This window comes from Myotis davidii, unplaced genomic scaffold (assembly GCF_000327345.1).
Source record: "Myotis davidii unplaced genomic scaffold, ASM32734v1 scaffold923, whole genome shotgun sequence".
NCBI lineage: Eukaryota > Metazoa > Chordata > Mammalia > Chiroptera > Vespertilionidae > Myotis > Myotis davidii.
The window spans coordinates 48,850-73,801 of NW_006293789.1; the positions used below are offsets into that span (position 1 = coordinate 48,850).

Genomic DNA, 24,952 nt, shown 5'->3' on the forward strand with positions numbered 1-24,952 from the left:
AGTATTTGGTGAAATTAAATACACTCGGCCCATTCACCTTGGAGAAACTTTGGCATGATGCAAAACAAGGCCTGAACGAGGATATTTATCACAGTGTAGTTTGTGGAGTGGGAAGCTGGAGGCCCCTTAGATGCCCTTCTCCATGGGAAGGGATAATAAAATAGTATGGTGTTGGACACGATACAGCCATCAGAAGCAGACAACCAGAGGTACACATGAGTACAGGCTAACGCTTAAGAACAGTGGTAAGGTAATAAATAAGCAACCAGACTTGGCCGGTGTTGCTGAGTAGTTAGAGTGTCAGCCTGCACACTGAAGAGTCTCTGGTTCGATTCCCCGTCAAGGGACTCTCCCCATTTTTTGTTTTAATTAAACAAAAGGAAAGAACATCTTCTTCCAGTCGCTTCTGAGTGTGAGGCCATGGATGACAAATAATGACCACATTGCCCACTATTGTAGTGATTGGATTTAACAACTTTTGGGCTGTGGTTTGGTTGAGATTTTAATTTTTTATTTAGATGGTAGATATTACTTGTAAAATACTCTAATTTAAAAGTTACATTAAAAATTAAAGCACATGAAGTCCTGCATAGGGAATATAGTCAATAATATTGTAGTAACTATGTATGGTGTCAGATGGGTACTAGACTTATCAGGGTGATCACTTTGTAAGTTATATAAATGCCTAATCACTACGTTGTACACCTGAAACTAATACTGTATGTCAAGTGCAATTGAGAGGTAAAAAAATTTTTTTCAAAAATAATTAAGCCACAACTTCATAACACACATTGCCTTTTCATTGCTAGGGGTAATAACCTTGGAAAAAATACCTTTGGGGTCCTATTTCCAATTTATAAATAAACTGGTAATACAAATGTGTATTTCTTGCCCAGTTGTTATTGGTATATCCGATTTTCAGCTTTATTGAAGAACAGGTTTTACATATCCTTTGTTTCTAAAAGCGTTTCTTTTACCTAAAAAGATATTGCAAATACTGTTGTATTTTCAAAAATAAGTATACAAATCCAAGTTGCAAAGCAATTTGAGGAGACAGATATGTCTCCCAGTGTTTAAAACTGATTTTGAATGTATCATCTCTCTTTTTAGCTTTTGGTAAAGTGCACGGTGCATTTAATGCTCATGACTAGGATAATGGTGATGAAGGTACAGCAATCAACCAAATGTCTGCTTCCCTGACAAGAGCTTAGAGAAAGCAGTCAGGCATAGCCATTCTGCAGAACACCCCGCACCCCCCTCCCCCCTCCCCCTGCAGTATTTGGTGAAATTAAATACACTCGGCCCATTCACCTTGGAGAAACTTTGGCATGATGCAAAACAAGGCCTGAACGAGGATATTTATCACAGTGTAGTTTGTGGAGTGGGAAGCTGGAGGCCCCTTAGATGCCCTTCTCCATGGGAAGGGATAATAAAATAGTATGGTGTTGGACACGATACAGCCATCAGAAGCAGACAACCAGAGGTACACATGAGTACAGGCTAACGCTTAAGAACAGTGGTAAGGTAATAAATAAGCAACCAGACTTGGCCGGTGTTGCTGAGTAGTTAGAGTGTCAGCCTGCACACTGAAGAGTCTCTGGTTCGATTCCCCGTCAAGGGACTCTCCCCATTTTTTGTTTTAATTAAAAAAAAGGAAAGAAAAGAAAACAAATAGACTTTTAAAGTAGACTTTATTTTTTAGAAGTTTTAGGTACACAACAAAATTGAGTGGAAAACACAGAAAGTTCTCATATATTGCCTGTGCCCTCCAAACACAGCCTCCCCACCATCGACATCCAGTGCCAGAGTCGTACATTTGGTACAATTAATGAACATACATTGACACGTCATTATTATCCAAAGTTCAGAATTTACATTCGGGTTCACTCTTGATGTTGCACGTTTTAAGGTTCTGGACAAATGTAGAACATGTACCCGCCATTACTGTGTCACACAGAGTAGTTTCACTGCCCTGGAATCCTCTGTGCTCCAGCTATTCAACACCCCTCCCCACCTGTGGCAACCACTGACCTTTTCATTGTCTCCAGGATGCACATTCCACCCTCCACCCCAATCTCTGGTCCCTCCCCCTGCCTTTCCCGCTTAAGCATTTGGGTGATTTCTGTCATTAGACAACTTCTGGGAGCACTTAGTGATTAGAATCCAATCCATAATCTTCCTTGAAATTCTTGTCACTTTCTAATTGACATTTATCATTACTACTTATTCCTTTTGATTTAAGTTTCCTAGGCTAAATACTAGTACTAGTGTTCCCCCCAAATTTCTAATAGAGAACACATTGAAATAGAGAATCAAGTCCTCAAGTCTTTTCCTACTTTTGCTCAAAATGATGTTACATAATAATAACAACAATTCTATATAATAAAAGGCTAACATGCAAATTGACCAGACAGTGGAATGACCAGTCGCTAAAACATGCACTGACCACCAGGGGGCAGACGCTCAATACAAGAGCTGCCCCCGTGGTGGTCAATGAGCTCCCACAGCGGGAGTGCTGCTCAGTCAGAAGCCAGGCTCATGGCTGGTGAGCGCAGCGGTGGTGGTGGGAGCCTCTCCTGCCTCCATGGCTGTGCTAAGGATGTCCGACTGATGGCTTAGGCCCACTCCCCACAAGAGCAGGCCTAAGCCATCAGTTGGACATCCCCCGAGGGCTCCCGGACTGTGAGAGGGCTCAGGTCAGGCTGAGGAACCTCTTCCCCCCCGAGAGCTCGAATTTCATGCACCGGGCCTCTACTACTATAATAATAACACAGCAATAATGTCCAATATTGATTACATGTTTACTATTGTAAATTCACTATTCTAAAGGTTTTATACATATTTTGTCTAATTCCAAACAACACCATTAGAACATTAGTGTTAGTATCTGCATTTTACAGATGAGGAAAATGAGGCACTGGTGAGGCAGGATAGTGAGAAGTTAGGAAAATCCTGGGCAAGAGATTGGGGAAACTGAGACAAGAAAATTAAACAAGGCCAAACAATTTGAACTGTTTACAGCCACCTGGTGAATCAAAAGACCTATCTCCCCTAACCAAGGACTCTTCCTAGCCAGAGAATACATAGCTTAAATCATGCTGGTCAGGGAGATAGAGAACAGAGACCCTAATAATGCCGTTTGTGCCAGCTAACCCAAGGACAGATGAAGTCTGAGGAACACATAACAACAAAAAACACACACAAAACCATTAGAGCCAAACAGACCCAAGATAAAGTAAAACAATAAAGCAGGCCAAATAATGAATCAGCAATTAAAAATTGCACCTGGAAAGCTGATGAATATTCTGCTGAAACCTCCCCTAAAATTCTCACCTCCAGAGAGATAAAACCCTCAAAACAAAAGTTATCAGCCAGGTCTTGCTCTAGAGCATGCCCATGCCCCTTCCTGAGCATGAACTTTAATTTCTTCCTAAACTCTAAAGGTATCCACGAGAGGAGGAACAACTAGAGGAGCAATGGACAGTGGCAGCTCGACCAGGGCTCACCCCCTGATCCTGTCTCCAAACCCCTTCTTTCTCTGACTTCCCACTTCTGTCACTGTGACCGTCACTTCCCTGTGAGCTCACAGCAGCCCCATCTGGGCTCAATCATTTCCCATCACATTTCTAGGGAGCCAAAGCAGAGCCCCTCCCAGGCTCTCTCCCGTTGCTTCTTCTACCCTAATTTCTTCTTTGTTCCACTGTCCCAGCATTAATAAACATGCTCTCAAACCCACCTGGACGCGTGTTGTGAAGTCTTTCCTACAGGAAGCTGAGAACCCACACACTGCTTATATGCTGGCTCTGTTGCTGACCTCATTCCGAGAAAGCAAATGCCTGTCTCCTCTGGCATCACATCCCCTCAGCTGCCCAACCCCATCCAATTGGCCCCATCTTTCATTATCTATGGCCAATGTGTCACAGGCCCTCTTACGTTTTAATTTCATTTTTTGTTTCTACCTTTCTATTCTCTATGGTAATAATCTTCCTAAAGTTCCAGTGTTCCTAAAAGGCAATACTCAGAACTCCCCCTGGCCTTCCCAACCTAGTCAGAAGTAAAGTGTGAATTCCCACTCACTCCACTCTCTCCTCGTTGACCCTGGGTATTGGCCTTTGTTCATGCCCTTCCTCCAGTCAAAACTGCCCTTTCTCCTTCACTCTGAGTCTCCCAATATTATTGATACCTTTCTTATCATGGAGTGCTCCAGCCCACGTGACCATCGCATTTCTCTGGTATAGATAAGCTCCAATATCTATTGTTTGCTTTGATAATTATGTACTTTCTTTCTTGTATTTTGTCTTAACTATTTTATATTTATTATATTCTATGTGACAGGTCTATGGAAGATGCCGCAGGACAATAGCATCCTCTTAAATGAATGGATGAATTTATCAAATAGTACTAACTCTGGGGTGAAGTACATGTAGTCTAGCCCATGAATTCTGAAGGCATTTGTGTATTTAGAAGATTAAAGACCAATTCTAGATCTTTTCTTTTTTTTCCTTTAGCTTTCCCCCAACAAAATTGTACTCTGAAATGGGCCTTTTGCTTTTCTGTAGTATCTCAGATCCTCACCAACCATTTGAAAAGGGGACTATCATTTCCATTTTCAAGTTGAGGGAATAAAGTTCAGAGTAGCTGAGTGACACGCTCACGGTTACACAGTTGCTAATATGTGGGTGAGGGATTTGAGTTTGGGTCTGTCATGCTCTACAGCTTGTGCTCTTTCCATTCTCGTGTTGAGCATCCTTTCTTATCCTGTACCACAGCAGATCTTGAAAAGTGACAATAAAATTATTATTGTTCCCAATTTAAAATACATGGTGGGGCAAAAGTAGGTTTACAGTTGTTCATGTGGAAAATAATACAATAATTAATAAATAAAAATGCAAGAATAAACTGTTTCACGTACTCACAACTGTAAACCTACTTTTACTCCACCCCGTATGTGTGCAAAGAACCAAGATTGGTGGGATTATGGGGTTTTCTCTGTTTTAAAAATTGTCTTTAAGAACTGTTATAGTGTTGTATACATAAAAGAAAGAAATGAGATCTAAAAATAGACTTTGTTACATTTGAATTACCCACTGCTTTATGTCTCATGTAACTAAACTGTTTATTTTCTCTTAAAGGCAATTATATGGAATGAGCAAGATGAATAAAAATAAACTGATTCATGATTTGCTCGAAGTAGTTTCAAGAGGTGATGTGGAACTCATCTGTGACCATATTACTAAAGTCCATTCCATTCTTGGAAACCTTGACTTTCAGCATCCAAAGACTGGGAATACACCTCTCATTACTGCAGCAGAGGAGAATCTAACAGAGGTAACATGTGGAGTCTGGGGCCCATGGATACTCTTCTAACTAAGGATTCTAAGATGCGATGTTTGGGAATAGCATTACCACCCAACTCCATGAAAGAATGTCTGAAGGCAGAAAGCAGGGGGAGGGGGATGGAGGGGCAGGGGAAGAAGAGTGAGGGGCAACTGGAAGGAGAACTGGGAGAACCTAAATAATCTAGACAGTAACCATCTTTATTTATTCCCCTACTCAGTCAACAGAATACTAGACTTCATGTTGGATATCAAGTTGAATCAAATGCAGATGTCACCTTTGAGGAACTTATGGTCTAGTGAGACCACATAATGGGGCCTGAGTTTTTTCCTCCTTTCCACTCCCCACGCTCAGCTTCATCAGACCTAGAAAAGTGTACCCTATTCTAACAAATGCATATAATCCTGAAAGTAGGGAGAAAGGAGTAAATAAATAATAGTAAGATGGACAAGGACACGAGATTGTCCTCTTTGTTCTAGTTATATATCCATCTAGAGTGTCTCACACATCTAGGTGCTATTAAATGGATAGACTAATGATTAAATAATCCATTTGGGTCTTACTGATCATTTATACCATTGTATGTGGGAACTTATAAGATTCTTTTTAAGAATGCAGGTGAAGGTGAGAGTATGTGCTGGGGGTGGGGTGGCCGGGGAGAGGTCAATGGGGGGAAAAGGAGACATATGTAATGCTTTAAACAATAAAGAATTTAAATTAAAAAATGAAGAATGCAGGTGAGCCCTGGCAGGGTGGCTTAGTTGGTTAAAGTGTTATCCCATACACCAAAAGGTTGAGGGTTCAGTCCCAGCTAGGGCACATACCTAGGTTATGTATTCGATCCCTGATTGAGAGGCAACTGATTGATGTTTCCTTTCTCTCTCTCTCTCTCTCTCTCTCTCTCTCTCTCTCCCAAAATTAATAAAAACATATCCTCAGATAAGGATTAAAAAAAAAAGAATGCTGGTGAAAGTGAGAACAATATGAGCACTTGGAATTGGAGATGGTCAGCAAGAAGGGAGCTATGAGGGGAATAGAAAAGGGCTTAGAATGGGAAAACTACAGTGAAAAAGACAAATTTCACTCAGCTGCACAGGTCGGTACCTCTACAAGTTCTTGGGAATCTAAATGCAAGTGGTTCTTAACCCTGCCGGCCACTTCAATTAGCCTCTCTCTTGACTAATTGTTAGCTTTTTTCCCCTCTTTTGATTCTTTCCTATTAACACCTTTTAAACAAATTCTAAAATGTTATCTATGCTTTTTTAAAAAAAGCATGCATGCACAACTTAAAGAAAAATGAGACTAGTGTCCATATACCCACCAGCCAAACCAAAAATCAGAACATAGCCATGCATCAAAAGCCCTCTATCTGCTCCTCCTAAATTGCATCCCCCATAATTCATAATCATTATCTTTAATTTTGGGTTAAACATTTCCTTAGTTTTGCTACTTTTTCTCATATTCCTAAGTAATTCATTGTTTATTCTTCCTGTTTTTGAACTTTATAAGAACAAATTTGCACTGCATGTGAGCCTCTGTAACTTACTTCTGTTCGTTATTATGTTTTTGAGATTCACCCACTTTAACACATGTAGCTGTGGTTTCTCATTTTTACTGCTATTTAATATTCCATTTATGCCACAACTTGTGTATCTTACTTTGATGGACAGGTGGGCAGTTTCCATATTTCTATTATTGCAAACAGGGATGCTATTTTCCATTAGCATTTAATATACTGAGATATCTCCCTTTTGATGACACGTAAATTAACAAGCACCTTCACTGAGCCCACATCCTCCTCCGACCACTTTCACTCCTCTTTTGGGCCTCTTCAAGTTAGCCTGATGCAATTTATTGGATTCTTGACAGAAGAAACAACACAGGGTGAGAAACAATAGCATTTGCCAGAGTATTATCAGTTTTATGTCAGTTCCCCAGTACCCACAGGATGATAGGAAGGGGACCAGAAGACTTCTGCTCAAACAGTGGATTGGATTGCAGGACAGGAACCCTAAATTTGTGGAAGCCATATCTTTTATGATGGGCATTCAGCAAACCTACTCTTTGCTCCAGAGGGAGATACTATCTCTAGCCAAGGCTATTCACTATACAAACACTACTCAAATGAGCTTGAAAAGAGTCTGGGAAAAAGGCAGTAAGTGCTTCTGTTCATTAGACTTGTAGGAATGTAAGAGACCCAGGGAAACTTCTCTCCTAAAGATCTCTACCCTCCATTTCTACATTGTCTTGGTTTCTGGTGAATTTTCCATGAGTACACCACTCTGCTGGTCACTCTGACTAATCTTTCCAACAGAGGCTGGGCCCAAATCCAGCAGTTTGTCCCAGACAACATGTAAGTAAAGCTACTATATAGGACTCCAAGCAGCAGAATGAGTCCACACTGTAGGCTACCCTCAACCATGCTATTCAGGGTCCTGGACTCCTCCAGCTGAACAAATCCCATAAACCATCGGGATCTGCCATAGAAACCAGGTGGCTTTCTTCTTAAGTTTCTCTATTGATTGTCCCATTCAGCCTAAGGCATCAGTCCAGATACAGTAGCATGTATTAGCCATGACTTCGCCTTGGCCCGCAAGCAGGAAGTCTAGGGCAATTCTATCATCTGTAACAACCCCTGGCCAGTGACTTGACTGCTGATCTGAAAGTCTTTCAGGGATGAGGTAGTGTTATTGGTAACTTCAATTTAGGGACAAATTTTGTCCTTCTTTATCTAATTGTATGACTTCTATCTTAGGAATACTTATCCACAGGGGGCTCAAATGACAAGTCAACTATCCCTCTGGAAGCTCCCCAAATAACCAATAGTAGCTTCATTTTGGGGAGAGCTCTGAAGTCATCTGAGGCTACATCATCTACTGATAGTATTTCCTTAAAGATCTGAGGCTCTCTTATGATCACCCCTAAAGCATAAGTCACCATGTTTTCAGGAGGGATACAAGTTAATGTCAGGTTTTCACACAATTAGTATCTTTCCTTGCGGGGGAGGTGGTGTTTACCATTGTCCCCCCCGCCCCACCGCCAGACCCCAAATGGGAACTACATTAGTCAGGGGGCACAGGTTGATAGTGCCTCCATGTGGCCTCTCAGCTGGCTGGTAAGCCTGAAGATTCCCAATTCAGTCTGAATGATTGAGCCTGGTCCTTGATATAGAAGGATTATCAGTACTGTTTGTCCGTGCCAGTAGCCTAGTAGTGTTCATTTGCCCCACAGAATGAGTGAGTGGTGGCTACAGGAATGGGAGTGAAGTGTTGGTAAATGTTTTACATGGAAGGTGCAAGATCTGGGGCTGTTGGCCACTGTTGTTAATATACTTCTTGGTGAGGCTAAGGTAATTGGCAATTAAAATTGGACTATCTGGCTGACCCAGCAGTCAGTTAAATATAAGGTGATTGTTACAGTTTTGGAGAGCCGGGATATTTTCTTTCACGGGGGTGTTTTGAGAAGAGCCACTAGCAAGCTGATATACACTTTTCAAAAGTGATGTACCTTTTGGACATGTCAGGGAGGCTCCCCAAGGACACCTGTGGGTGAAAACTTCCTCCCTTTGCCAAAGGCTCCCCAGTTGGCAAAATTATTAGTTACAGAGAGACTCAAAAGGGTCAGGGTTCCAAAGATACTCATACTTCTCTACATAGTAACTCATCATGGTTAAAAGAATCCTCCCTGACACCTAATGGGATTGGGAAGTTATACACTTATAATACATTAATTCCTATTACAGATTCAGATATAGAAGCTGCAGCCATAGTTCATTGAATTGACCAAAGGGCACCACCCACAAAGCCACGTTAGATTTCCTTCCCCACTGCAAACCATGCCCAAACCCCATTAGCTGAATTCATACACTCACTTGCCCCAAGGATCTGGGCAGCAAGCAATGTGGCATCAAGGGAGCCATAAAGGTTTATGTCTCTCCCCTCCCCAAAGTTCACCAACATACTCCCATGGGTGGCCATGATCTTCAGTCCCTTTGAAGATAGGGTTCCCTGGCCCCACTTCTAATGCTCTTTTTCCTTAAAGCAGATGAGGTTGAAGTACAGGAGGCTGTGGAGGGGCTAGGAATGTGGAGAAAGAGTGGTTACAGGCCAATAGGCAAGGTACATTTACTTTTGGTTTCCAGAAACATGGAGGCTTCTTGTTGTTCATCTAAATGAACTCCTGATGGTCTCAGCCCACCTGAAGCCCTATGTCAGGTGGAAAAGTAATTATCACTGGCGCCATCTATTTCAGCTCCAGGCAAGGGCTCATTGGCAATGGTCCCAGTGCTTTCGACTGGAGCTTCACCCTTTGAAGCCTTTGGTTGACTCAGGCTTAACTTTCACAGCAGACCTTTTTTAAAAAAAAAAAAACACTTAAGGATTCTACATTAATATAAATCATTTGCTGACTCATTTTTATGATAATATCTCTTAAAAATTTCACCTGATTTTGACATAAGGTCTAGGGCAGCGGTTCTCAACCTGTGGGTCATGACCCCTTTGGGGGTCGAATGACCCTTTCACAGGGGTCTCCTAAGACCATCGGAAAACACATATATAATTACATATTGTTTTTGTGATTAATCACTATGCTTTAATTATGTTCAATTTGTAACAATGAAATTAGGCATCACCACAACATGAGGAACTGTATTAAAGGGTTGCAGCATTAGGAAGGTTGAGAACCACTGGTCTAGGGGCATGTTCGGTGATAGTGGGGCTAATCATAAGAATTTGTCTAGGTTTCTTTGTGTCCATTTCTCTTTCTCCAGTGAGTCACCTCATCAGTATTGTAACACAATCCAGGCCAGTGAGAACCTCAAAACTAGTTAATGCCTCAGCTGTAGTTTATCATGGGAATTTTTCTGTCTCAGGGAAATCCCCAAGAGAGCCATTGCTCCCTTAAAGTAGCTAAACCCACTGCAAAACAACAAAACAAAACAAAACAAAACAAAACCAAGGCTTTACATTCATCATTAAGTGGATCTAAGGTTGTCAGCAGGAGGAGCTGAGCTGCAAGATAGCTATATTATCATTCCTCCTTAACAAGCATCATGCATCGTACCACCCGTAGTCAAAGTTAACCAGCCAAAGTTCAAAGTTGGCCTGTGTGTGTGTGTGTGGGGGGGGGGGGGTTGTTTTGTTTTTACCATTTTAATCGTGAATTTTCCTACTTCCATCCTCAGTGAAGATGCATCTCTGTAACTGTTGTCTGAAAGGGAGTAGAATTTTCCGTCTACCCAGAACAAATCTTGGCTTTATTTGCTACAATGGCATGAACCTGAGGCTGACTGACAAATTGGTGAGGAAGATACAACCCACAGAAGAATTATCAAAAACCAAGAAATAACAGTTTTGAACTTATTTCCTGATACACAGCCTATAACTGCCTTCCTGTTTAGTTCCTTAAACAGTCATGTATTGTCAGTAAAGTGGAGGACCCTTTATTGTCCAATTTACCATACAAATCGGTTAACATATTTGCTACCATTTCCCATGAACTTTCCTCATTCTTCCTCTGTCATGCTTTTCTCTCTCATCATCTCACTTTTGCAAAAGTTATCAACTGTGAAGCATCTGAGATTTTCTCCTTATAGGCAAGCTATCATTTTGCCTGCCACAGTTTCAGAGTCTGGCAGAAGACACAAGACTCCTGGGTCAGAGAAAAGTCACAGTTTATTATTCATAATAGCAATAGCTGGCATTTGCTTCAGTTCCCTGAGCCCCAATTTCCACAGGGCAACATAGAGAGGTGATACCTACACATACAGTGGATTGGATTATAAGAGAGGAACCCTGAACTTAGGAAACCTGAGTCTTTTACAATAGCCAATCAGTAAGTCTTCCCAGTGCTCCAGAGGGAGACACTATGTCTGTTTTCCAAGGTGGCTCACCATACAACTATCTTTAAAAACATAGTCTAAAACAAAGGTGGTCAATGCCTCTGCCATTTCTCTTATTCCTCGCCATCAGATCTCTATGATCTCTTTGGTCTCCCAACGTCCACTCTTCCCCACATCAATCCATTTCAGCAGCCAGAGTGATTTTGAAAAAAAATATATATATATATATCTGATCATGTTATTTCTCTGCTCAAAATTTTTACTGGCTCCTCATTTCCCTGAAGATTATAACATTAATTGCCAAAAAGGGGTTGGTCAGGCCTTTCAATTTAGCTGCTGATGATTTCATCACATCTCCTACTCCTGCTTCCCACTTCCTGAGCTCCAGCCATACATTCCTCCTTCCAGAGCTTCGAATGTTCTTTGTCTTCTTGTCCACTGTATTAGTTTGGGCTCCATAACAAACATACCATGGCCTTGGGGGCTCAAACAACAGAAATGTATTTCCTCATAGTTCTGGAGGCTGGGAAGCCAAATCAAGGTTCTGGCTGATTGAGTTTCTGATGAGAACTCTCTTCTTGGCTTGGTATTGGGAGAGAGAGGGAGAGGGAGAGGGAGAGGTAGAGGGAGAGGGAGAGGGAGAGACAAGCAAAGAGATAGAGATGATGTCTCTTCTTACAAGACACTAATCCTATCAGATCAGGGTCCCATTCTTATAACCGTTTTAATTTAATTAATTTTTAGAGGCCCTCTCTCCGAATACAATCACATTGCAGGTTAGGGCTTCAACATATGGATTTTTAGGAGACAATTCTGTCCGTAGCATTCACAGTACTTTGTTCATACTATATCCTTTGCTTGGAACAATCTTTCCCAGCAGCCTTTGCCTAGTTAACTGAGCCTGATTCCACAATTCTCAGCTTAGACATCACTTTCTCTAGAAAGTCTTCCCAGCCCCTCTCAGACAGCTGAAGAGGTTTCTTCTAGGTGCCCCCTTAGTTTTCTGTATTTATTCTATCATTGCATATATCACACTCTGTTGCAATTGCCTTTTTATCCATCTCTGTTCCTCACTAGATTGTAAATGCCTTAAAGTCTGGTCATCTGTCTTGTTCATTGTTGCAGTCTCAGCACCAAGAACAGTTCTTGACACACGCACTAGTCACTCAGACCATATTTGTTGAATAAATGAAGCCTCCATCATTTTAAACAGAGTTCATTCTTTCCAAGCCTGAGTTTTGGGGTTTGATATTCTAAACTACAGATGATACTAATAGGACTTGAATGTGTTATGTGGATTTAACATGAAATACTTACAGACCTCCAGTTTGAAAAAACTATAGTATCCACAAACCATCCACATCATGGAGATTTTTTAAAAAGGCAAATAGCAATCACCAGCTTCCAAATCAAGTCTTCATTCTTATGCCCCTTTTAATCTCCTTTCCTATATCATGAATAGAAGCCATATCTAAGTAAGTTTTCCACTCAGCCCCGAAAACACCATTGGCACTGAAAAATGCGAAATAAGAATGTTGTGGTATTGCAGGTTGTTGAGTTTCTTCTGGAAAAGGGAGCAGATATCACCCTTTGCAATTACGACAATCAAACCGCGGTCCATGTGGCTAATTGTGATGTCCAAAGACAGCTCTTGGCCACCAATGGAATCCAGGCTTCCCAGATGCAACTTCTACGAAGTTCATGGCAAGGTGATCTTGAACAGCTTCAGCAACTGTTGGTCAGTCAAATCAATGTTCAAGTCTACCTTTGGGTATATAGGCCGGTGGGCGGTAAGAAGGGCACAGACCACATATGACTCCTTTTAAAGAAAAATAACTTCTTTTCACACGCAGTCCCAGGAAATTTCAGGCAGGAAATATGAGAAAGAAGGAGAATCAAGCAGGACACTGGGGTGAAAAACAAGATAATAAAAGAACAAAGCAGCAGCCTTTTTCCCTTCCTGCAGCTGGAAGCTATAAGTCAGCAGCGCCCCCGGGAAATGATGCGCTCCCAGGGTGCCCCTGGGGAGCCACTGTCAACTTGCTCAGAAGCGTTCCCTTGACATCAGTGCCATTTGTACAGCTGCTGTTTAGATCCCTCTGGACTAGTTGCAGTTATTAACTTTGCCTTGAAAGGGAACCAGAAAGCCTCTGCTTGCATAATACTTAGCTGTGGCTAAAGGAGTTAAGAGGATGCATTTTAAGTGCTTTCTTCTTAGGGTGTTGATCTTGTTTAGATTTTCTACCCATTGATATTCTTTCCCAATGAAACTTCAAAAGCATATGCATAACGAAGGACACTAATTATTGGTGGCCTCTGCTTACTCTTGGCATTTCCCCTCAGAGATACTGTCAGATCACATGACCTTCTCGCTGAAAGAAAATCAATGGCTGCTAGGAAACAGTTTCTCTATTCCCTCATGGTAGAGACACAAATAGATAAAGGAAAAGTGAACAATATTATAGTCACCTAGAGTTCAAGAAAATAGACAACAAAATCCAAAGGGCTCTATATTTTTTGTTGTATTAAATGACCATCTAAAATTGCCATATGTCATGAATTCTGGCTTAGAATTTTTTTTGAAAGACAGTAAATTTTATTTTATTGGTATTTGCAACATACCAATAGTTGTAATCCAATGTCTGTTTTCTTGACCACATTTTTCACCCCTAAAGATTGGCAGCCAAGTTTTAAGAAACTAATGTCTATAACTGGGCCCAGAGCCTAACCCACAGATGCTGAATTAAAGTGTGTTGTAAGACTACAAAATTAATGTGCTGTTGTAAGGTTCAAAACCTTCATGTTGGTTCTAACTAATAATAAACATTGATATAAGAGGTAGTTTCTTTTCAGAGACCGAAAAAAAAGTTAACAAATTAATTCCCAGAACACCACTCTGAGGTAATATCATTATCTCTAGTTTGTCCCTAGAGAAACTGAGGTAGAGACACTGATATATTCATATGGCATAAAGTGAAATGGAGGTGAAAATTAGTGAGTTACTTTGGTCTATGAAATAAACAATTTTGATAATTTGGCCTTGCAGTAGCTTTTCAGTTTTGAGTTATCCAAATTAAAATTTTAATTAATTTAAAACATTAAAACAACAAATAACTTCTATATATCCACCATTTGATTATTTAAGTGCAGTTAAATGAGTGGCCTTACTATTGTAACTCAGTCATCATTCCACAAACATTTACTTAGCATGTGTATGACGCTCTCCAATCACCAAAACAACCCTGCAGGGAACACACTGTTATTCCTGCGTTATAGCTGAGGACTATGAAGGTCAGTGAGGAGGGTTGCCAGGTTTTGCAAATAAAAATACAGGACACTCAGTTAAATTTGAATTTTAGATAAATATCACCTTTTTTGATATAATTACATCTCAGATGAAAATCATTCATTGTGTAACTGGTGGCATCCCTTATTTTATCAGGGTGATTTAATCACCGTTTAACAGAGTGTCCTTGATATAACCCTATCAGGGAGGTTAAATAACCAACTTAAAAAGCTAAAGTTCATCCCCCAGGTCTGTCTGCCTCTCAGGCCTGTGTTCTCTCAATTCATCAGCTCCCTCAAATACACATATTGAGAAAGAAGGTATTGAAGTCAAAATAAGAATTTGGCCAAGCAAGGAAAATGCAAAGATTCGTATAAATAGACATTCAGAAAAACATTTCGTAAATAAAGCTTCACGTTTTTAAAGGCATCAGAAGAGTTCCTGGATGTAAATTTCCCAAACCAGCATGGCCTGACCCCTCTGATGCTGGCTGTGAGAGACGTGGACCTGTTTGAGAGTCTTGAGATGTCAGCAGCCTACAGACCCGCGGAGGTTCTGGCTGAGCTCCTCAGGCACCACGCGTGAGTATGAGTGGTCAGTCAGCGCCAGTGCAAGGGCATATGTGCCATTCTTACTTACAGGAGTCATTTCAATGTTTACATTATGTATACTAAATGCACATGCGTGTTCACAAAAGGAACTTCATAGTTGCAAAGTGATGCACAGATGCTAGATGTCACTATCTATTTTCCTTATTACATTGGTCCTTTATTTTGTTTATTAAATATTCTTTTTTTTTTTTTGTCTACCTTCAGGATACCCAACTAACAGGTCATTAGGACATCCTGAGGAGGTACATTTTGATGCTTTTATAAAGAAGCTTTTAAAGCATAGGGCACATTTTTTTGAACACCCACAGCTAGTTAGAAAAATTAATTTAACTAACCAAAATAGCAAAACAAAAGTTTTTTGCCACCAATTGGGATTAAAGTGTTGGAAAGGAAAAATACAACAACACGCAATTTGGACAGCTGGTTGTATTATACTTTGCTATTTGTTAAACCCTGATTTAAAATACTTACTCTTTTGGTAGTTACTGGGAATGTCAGATAATTCTGTAGTATGTAGCTCCCTACCTTCAAGATATTACTAATTATTTTGGAAAGCATTGTCCATTGTCTAAAGCAATTTATAGTAGTGATTTCCAGTTACCTAGAAATTACTACATGCCAACATGTTCTTTTAGGAGGGGGCAAAGAAAAAAAGTCAGAGGTTAACAAGCAATCTCTCATGTTAGAATTGGTTTCCTAATGCTGTTTGTTACCTAGACATCTTGTCATCAAATAAGAACAGATGGCCCAAGATTTTTCATGTGGATTTTGTTATGGAAAAAACAAAGGAAAAAGGGCCTTCAAAAAGAAAAGTATACTTTAGAATGTGAGCTGTTTTAAAAGTATTAGTATTAGAGGTTGAAGATGGAAGTTTGACACTACCTCAGAATTTAGTGTTGAGAAATATCTGAGGAGATTGTTAACCATGGAGGTTACTAGATACCACCCCAGAGAGGGTAGGGTGTTCAATAGCCCTGAAGTGGGTCCAGAATACAGGAGATCAAGGGAGAAACACTATCAAGACAGATGAACAAACTGAGGTCCCTAGAAGTTAAGTGACTTGCTTACAGCCATTTATTGAGGTAGTGACAGTGTCCTGACCCTTGATCTTATGCTATTTCTTTTTTTTTTTTCGCTTTGACAGATTGTAAATTTTAATTTATTTTTTTTTATTACAAAGGGTATTACATATGTGTCCATTCCCCCCCCCCTCCACCGCCCTAGACAGTCCCCTAGCCTCCCCTATCCCGCAGTGTCTTATGTCCATTGGTTATGCTTATATGCATGCATACAAGTCCTTTGGTTGATCTCTTACCCCACTATCTCCCGCCCCCCCAACCCTCCCCGGCCTTCCCGCTGCAGTTTGACAATCTGTTTGAGGCAGCTCTGCCTCTGTATCTATTATTGTTCAAAAGTTTATAATGGTCTCAATTATCCATGAATAAGTGAGATCATGTGATCTTATGCTATTTCTTTTGAATTATGACCTTGGTGGAGAAAAGGCCATAACAGAATATTATTGTGAATCATAAGACATTACCCAGTCCCATAACAATAGATTCAAATTCAAAGGTGTTAGACCAGAGACCATGATCAACTCTCTCCTTGTCCCAGAACATGACTAATGAAGTTTTATCATTGTTTCCCTCACTATGACCTGTTGATAGGATTCTCATCATTTACCCTCTGGATCTCTCTGAGCTGATGTTAGGATTCAGTACAGGATAGAGAGGATATTAGTGCTGTTGCAAGAAGCCCTAAGATCAGCCAATTGGGCTTAAAAACCGCAGAGCAAAGCAAAGAAAAATGAAAAGACCATGCAGAGAGAGATTTTATGACAAAATCATTCCACTCAACCAACAGCATATCAGCTTAATTTTAAAGAGAGATTATGTCATTCTACTATTTTGAATGATATAAGGATTAGGTGTTAGCATTAGAAAAAAGATATCAAGAAGGTAACCAGTTAGCTAAAACATTGGAAAGAAAAAGAATCAAGTCAACTATTTGGAATGATAAGACAATGGTTTATCAATATGTTTTTATCTTTACTGAATTTATGTATCACTAACAAATTATGAAAATTTATGTTCAAAAATTTTCTGCAAATATCATAATCCTATATAATAAAAGGCCAGCAACCATAACAGTGTAATGACCAGAACAACCTCGACCAGTCACTATGAGGTGCATTGACCACCTCTTGGCCCCTCACCCCAGTCCGCAGGCTCCAATAGCTGGATGGCCAACAGGGAACCATGGGGAACTAGGGTGGGTGGCAGTGGCAGGGCAGGACTAGGGACTGAAGAGCAGGCATGGAACAGCCGACCTCTTGGTCCCTCTCCCAGCCCACAGGCTCTGATAGATCACCAGATGGCGAACAGGGAACAGGGGTGGGTGTTGGCAGTGGGTGCAGGACTGGGACTGGTGAATGGGCGGAAGATGGCTCTGATCACAGGCTAGGCCTAGGGACCCTACCTGGGCATGATTTCATGCACTAGGCCTCTAGTGTTCTATAAAAAATTGTCACTATCTCATACATTTTGAAGTAATTATTGTTATCCCCAAACTATGTAAGATTGCTTTCATTTATTTGATGTCAATATTTTTCCTTCCATATTCATTTTCTTTTTTGAACAGATTTAACTAATAACCTTTGATGCTGATTCTATTTCTCCTAGAGACCCTAAGCTCTGTGATTTTAGTGGAAAATCAGCAATACACTATGTGTCACAAATAAAGAGTTTTAAGAAACAGCAGTTATTGGACATTCTAATGAATTCTATGCCAAAACCAGGTAAATATTCCTATTTCACTTTCAAATTTCCCCAAATATAAGGGCCCTACTAGACATCTTTCTTTTTCTACATGTATTTGATGGATCCATTTTAAGAAATCTATCTGACAACTATTTATTGAGCAGTGACTGAAAGCCCATGACTGGGTTCTCTGAGGGATGCAAAGAAATCTAAGATATGGTCCAAACTTTTGAAAGTGCTCAGTATGGTCAGGGACATATCACATAAGTCAGAGGAGAATGAACTTATTGGGAACAGGAAGGGGAAGGGACTTATGGTGGTTCTTAAATGCTGGATGAGATATGGTAGGAAGGAAAAAAGAGAAGGTTAGGTATAGATGGGGAAAGATAGTCTGAGTAAAGACATGGTGACAGCCACAGCAAAAGGCATAATGGAAAAAAATGCTACTGAGTGACACATGATTTTGTGTAACCTGCTTGACTTTATTGTTTAATGGACTTTTTGTTTGATGCGTCTGGTCAGGAAACAAGGGTATACCTAAGAGCGTCTCATGGAAGAGGTGAGACTCAGTCCGGTCCTTAAAAAATGATGGGATTTGATTTTTGTGGAGCAGAGGCACCATGTTGTAAGGGAGCATGGTTATCTCAGGATCAAACAGGAGTCCAGATTGAAAGTTCATGTCAGGGAAAATGAACACATAACGTCAGATGCATAAAGAAAGTGTGTCCATTGAGGACCCATTAAATGTAAAGCTAAGGCTATCCCTTTTTTCCCCCAATAAAATAGAATCCCTAAAGAATTTTGAACCAGAGAATGATGAAAGCCATGTTTTTGGAAAATTAACCTGTTCTTATTGTGTAGGATGGATTCAAAGAAAGAGACTCATGGCAGGGAACTCTATTAAGAATGTATATGGTGGAAAGAACCAGGAAAAGAGTCCTTGGGCAAGGTGGTGTAGTGGTCTGGCAGGTGCTGGATGTGGTGCGTTTATTGTGAAAGAAGAATTCACAGAACTTGGTGACGTAAAGTTGATAGTGAAGACACAAAGACAAAAGTTGAGTGAGAGTTGAGTCAAACATGATTTCAGAAGTTCAGCCCGGGGATGTGGAGAGGTGGGAATACAATCAGCAAGCTAGAAGAACCCTGGCTTTGTGAGGATACTGAAGGTAATGTGTTCTAAAAAAAATTGTACTGATGGAATCTGGGCACTTTCAAGTAGCAATTTTCTGTAGGATAGGGCTTCTGGGAAAGCATGAGTTGATATATTAGTCCTGAAGTTCTCTACACAACAGAGATCGTAAGGACCTGAGAGTGGACAAGATCATTGAATGATTGATGATGGGGAGAAAATTGCCTGGGGCTGAGCTGAGGAGGTGCATCCACCGCTAGAGGGTGGTGTGCACATAGGAGAATTGGGAGAGAGTTGCAAGAGGAATAAATGGAAACAGCATCAAATTAGAAAAGAGCTTATAAAGCAGATATGGTAGTAAGTGGGAACTTTCAATGGCAGGATAAGAGGAAGAAGATAGAATGCAAAGAGTAAAGAAGGAAAATATGATGAAGAAATAGAGGGTCTGAGTGTAGATCACTTGTTCAATCTTGTTTCAGTTACAAGATAAATGGAGGAGCCATTGGAAGAGGAAGACGTCATCCAAGAGCCCATGCTTATTTGGAGAAGGCAGGCTGGCAGGAGGGGGATGAATATGAGAACAGTGCCCCTTAGGAGCTAACGGGGAGTTCACTGATGGGTGTTCAAACCTTGCCAATTTAACGTGGCTTCAGTGCTAGACAGGACGTGTGCTCACAGTAGCTAAATGTTTTTCTCTTTGGAAACTATAAAGCAAATGTAATTTCCAGCCCATTGTTAGCGGTTTCACTTGGCAATTTTACCTAATTTTAAAAAAACAACAACAAACAAAACCTCATTTTTTCTGTGGATTCATGTTGTCCTCACATCTCTTCCTGTGAAAATTATCCCCTGAAACTTCATCAGGATCCCAGATCACTGTCTTAGAAAAATCTTCGACAAAATGGAACTGATGTTAGAACCAAGAACTAAATCTTCCTGTAAAATTGAGATGAGTCTTATCAAAACACATTATGTTTCTTTTGGCAGACGAACATGCTGAATCATTGCTTGACATTTGTCATGATACAAACTCTTCTCCAACCAATATGACAGTTACCCAAAACCAAAATATACTCTTGCAAAGTGTCAGCAGCAGTGAGGTAAGGTGCTCTCTTTAAAGAAACAGCCGATGAAAAATGGCTACTTCATTTACTGCTTCATTTGTGTTGCTTGAATATTTTATAACAATTACTACAATTATATTTTAATGTAATCATAGAGAAATTTAAACACAATAAATAAGGCAGTGTTCTTGGAGTTTAATTTCAGAGCAGTAATTAGCTAGTCAACTCTTAGTCTCCTGCATTGAGTGTGTATGTGTGTGTATCTAATACCACAAAATATTGTGGCATCCACACTAAATAATAAAGTGTGGCTTGTCTTTATGGATGTTAATGTGGAAAAGGAGAAGATCATGAATCTGATCATGTCAAATACTTCCTCTTGTCTCTAGCTGTCACCCGTTGCCTGCGATGAATGACTCCACTAAAAGTTCCTATTACTATAGTGACAGTACAAGTAACACACACTGTGATCCATAGGAAACTGTGGAATGGGACCCAAGATTTACAACAAATTACCAACAGTGGTTGTCTGTAGGGAGAGAATTAGAGACGTACTTTACACAGTATCCTTATTTGTACCTTTTGAGTTTTTATAAAAATTAACATAGCCCAAAGAATTAAAAATATTACTACTCAGTATTTTATTGATCAGAAAAAATATGTCTACCAAAATTGTTTATTTTTAAAATTTAATGAGGTATGGACTATATTATTTAAAAATAATAATGAGTTTGGAGATGGTGGAATAAATATGTTTCAGTCCCTTTCTCCTTTCAAAAATCATCCCCAAACAACAAAGAAAATGAAAAACAGAAAAAAATGTTAACCTTTTATTCTGAAATAATTATAGATTCACGAGAACTTATACATAGTGGTCTTTCATGTCCTTCACCAACTTCCCCTCAGTGAGAACTATAGTTATAACTTTAGTACATTGTCAAAACTAGGAAAATGACACTAACACAATGCAATTAACTAGACTACAGACTTACTTGGATTTCACTAGTCTTTGCATGCGTGCCTCTCTCTTTTTTTCTGTTTGGTATGTCTGTGTGCAGTGTTCTATGGCATTTTATCTTGTGAATCACCACAATCAAAATATAAAACTGTTTTGTCACCTCAAGTAATTCCCTCTACTACCCTCTTTATAAACACACACACACACACACACACACACACACACACACACACCTCTTCTGTAACTCCTAGCAACCACTGATCTGTTCTCCATATCTATAATTTATTTTCATTTCAGAAATGTCATGTAAATGGAATTATCATGTATGTAAACTTTTGAGATTGGATTTTTCTATTCAGCTTAATGAATATATGCTGATAGATCCAAGCTGTGTGTGTCAATAGTTTCTTTGGATGACTAAGTAATTTTCTGTGATACAGATGTCCCCCAGTTTATTTGGCCACTCGCCCATTTGAGAGACATTTGGGTTGTTTCCAGTTTGGAGCTATTACAAATAAAACTACTATAAACATTCGTGTACAGATTTCCGTACACACATATGTTTTCATTTCTCTAGGATACGTGCTCAGGAGTCCAATTATTAGATCATGTATATGTAATGTATGTTTAACTTTTTTTAAAAAGCCAAACAATTTTCCAGAGTGACTCTCCTATTTTATCTTCCCTCCAGCAATAAATGAGAGATCCAGTTTCTTTACACTTTTGTCAACATTTGGTACTGTCAGTATTTTTTTATTTTAACCATCTGATAACTGTGGGTGGTGTCACATTGTAGTTTTAATTTGTATTCCCTAATAACCAATGCTGAACATTTTTTCATGTTTTTCTTTGCCGCCAGCATGAACCATCTAAGTCTTTTGCCCATTTTCTAATTGAATTGTTCATTTTCTTATTTTGGGGTTTAAAGAATTCTTTATATATTCTGGATATACAATTCACAAATATTTTTCTCCTAGTTGAAAAACTTGGCTTACTTTTTCCACCCTTTTTTTTAATCCTCACCTGAGCATCTCTTTTTATTGATTTTTAGAGAGCGAGGAAGGAAAAGAGGGAGAGAGAGAAACACGGATATGAAAGGAACATCAATCAGTTGCGCCCCTGCGCAGGGATGGAACCTGAAATGTCGGTCTGTGCCTGACTGGGAACTGAACTCGCAGCCTTTTGGTGTATGAGCCAATTCTGCAACAACTGAGCCACCGGCCAGGGCACTTTTTCAATTTTTCAAGAATTTTTTTTTTATTTTTCAATTAGAGTTGACATACAATATTGCATTCGTTTCAGGTGTACAACCCAGTGATTAGACATCATATAACTTATGAAGTGATCACCCTGATACATCTCACACCCATCTGACACCACACACAGTTATTACACTATTACTGACTATTCCCTGTGACATTTTATAACTGGCAAATTATACATCTTAATCCCCGCCTCTTTTTACCCATCCCCCACAGCCATCAAAATGTTCTGTTTCAGGTCTGCTTGTTTGTTTTGTTTTTTAGATTCCAATGTAAGTGAAATCAGATGGTATTTGTCTTTCTCAGTTTGACTTATTTTACTTATCGCAGTACACTCTAGGTCAGTGATGGTGAACCTATGACATGCGTGTCAGAGGTGACACGAGAACTCATTTTTTTGGTTGATTTTTCTTTGTTAAAAGGCATTTAAATATATAAAATAAATATCAAAAATATAAATCTTTGGTTTACTATGGTTGCAAATATCAAAAAATTTCTATATGTAACACAGCACCAGAGTTAAGTTAGGATTTTCAAAATGCTGACACGCCGAGCTCAAAAGGTTCACCATCACTGCTCTAGGTCCATCCATGTTGTTGCAGATGGCAAGATTTCATTTCTTTTTATGGCTGAATCATATTTCATTGTACATGCGCATCACTTCTTTAGCCATTCATCTATTGATTGACACTTAGGTTGCTTCTGTATCTTCGTTTTCATAAATAATGCTGCAGTAAACATAGACATTCATATGTCTTTTTCATTTAGTGTTTTGGGTTTCTTTGAATAAATACCCAGACGTGGAATTGCTGGGTTTTTTGTTATAGCCTTTGTTTTAAAGTCTATTTTGTCTGGTGTAAGTATTGCTACCCAGCTACTTCTTCTTCATAAAGTATCTTTTCCCACCCTGTACTTTCAGTCTGTGTGTGTCTTTTGACCTGAAGTGAGTCTCTATAGACAGCATATGTAAGGGTCTTGTTTTGTATTTCATTTAGCCATCATATGTCTTTTGATTGGAGCATTTAATCCATTTGCATTTAAAGTAATTTCTGATTGATATGTATTTATTCCATTTTACTATGCATATTTTTATTGTCAACTATAATAACAATAAGTCCGTAGATAATGTCTCAGTTTGCTTTCTCAAGAGATAGCAGAATAAATGTTTTCTAGAATATGGAAGAAAATACCAAAAGAAAAGGTTAAAAGCCTGGGAAGGGTGGGTAAGCAAACTGATGACCTTTTTGTTATAAGTCTCTTACCATTATCTGACTTTTTAATAATGTCAACCTTAGAAAAACCCATGTCAAGCTTGATACAAATTAAAATAAACGAAGAAAAACCCACTATGGGATATCCATACTACAGAAAACCATGCCTTGGTTAAAATTATTTGCAGGGTGTGATGCCAGTTGCATCAAAAAGAAAACCCCACAACAATACCGTGTGTTGTGTATGGGGATGTTATGTAAGTAAAGGCACAGGAATTTGTATGGGGAACTTAGCAAACAGACTGCTAACTGAGGCGGGGCGGGAAGGGCAGGGAGGCTGGAGGCACGGAGTAGGGTGATTGTAAAGGCTTGTAAAAGCACAGTTTTCTTAGACTAGAATGTAAAACTTGATGAAAATTAAAAGGATGAGATTAATTTGTTTGCACTGATTAAAAAATAAAATACAGAAATGGTTAAATAAGGATTCCTCTGGGACATGGGATGGGATGAGGTAGAATGGGAACTTTTATTTTAATACTACATGACTATTAACTTTGTTCATTTATAACTTTTCTAAACACGTTAGAATATTTCTTTTTAAAGTTCCTTCAGTACAGTGGTTCTCAAGAGGGAGTTATTTGTCCCCCAGGGGGGCATTGGCAATGTTTGGTGACATTTTTGATGTCACAACTGGGGTGGAGGCGCTACTGGCATCTAGTGGGTAGAGGCCAGGGATGTAGCTAACTATCTACAATGCACAGGGCAGGTCCCACAGCAAGGAGCTAACCAGCCACAAATGTCAATAGTGCTGAGGCTGAGAAAACCTGCTATGTGGTGGATTTTGTCTCAGAACTGAAGGTTGCGTTGGTTTTGGTTACTAATATAACATAGTAATTGAAATAAAATGTTAGGGTCACCCAAGGAGGAACGCACGTGGCCAAGGTGGTAAGGGATTATGAATTTATTAGGTCACCTGGATACCCAGATGGGCTGAGCCCCAAAATGGTGCCAGCCCCCAAAGGTGGGGAGTCAGAGGTTTCTAAAGGACTCGAGGGGGTTTTTTTCTGGGCGGAGAATTCTCTGTGCAGGTCTGGATTCTGGGCAAGTCCGGAGGGGGGAGGGAATGGTCTTAGCAAGTGGAATGTGGTCTAAGCAAGTGGAATGCCCATTGTGAAATGTCCTAAAGGTCAGTTCCTAGGAGAGGGGCACCGCTTCAATTATTTGATCAGACCTAGCATAAAATACCTAGAGACCAAGCTTGAAAGTGTCATGGATTAGAAATTGACAAACAAAACAGGTTTACTTTTAATTTTTTAAAAAATATTTTTATTGATTTCAGAGAGGAAAGGAGAGGGAGAGAGAGATAGAAACATCAATGATGAGAGAATCTTGGATTAGCTGCCTCCTGCACACCCCCTACTGGGGATCCAGCCCACAACCTGGGCATGTGCCCTGGACCAGAATCAAAGCTGGGACCTTTCAGTCCGAAGGAT

At 39.8% G+C, this 24,952-nt stretch overlaps 1 protein-coding gene across 1 annotated transcript in view; it reads left to right on the forward strand.

The window, feature by feature from the left end:
- Window positions 1-12,698: 12,698 nt before the first annotated feature.
- The window catches only part of MAP3K19 (mitogen-activated protein kinase kinase kinase 19), a 38,565-nt gene continuing 26,311 nt past the window's right edge, over window positions 12,699-24,952 (forward strand). The window contains exons 1-4 of the mRNA XM_006767736.2: window positions 12,699-12,917; window positions 14,892-15,046; window positions 17,758-17,873; window positions 19,952-20,064. Coding sequence (XP_006767799.2) covers window positions 12,699-12,917; window positions 14,892-15,046; window positions 17,758-17,873; window positions 19,952-20,064 — 603 coding nt within the window. The remainder of the gene's footprint in view (window positions 12,918-14,891; window positions 15,047-17,757; window positions 17,874-19,951; window positions 20,065-24,952) is intronic.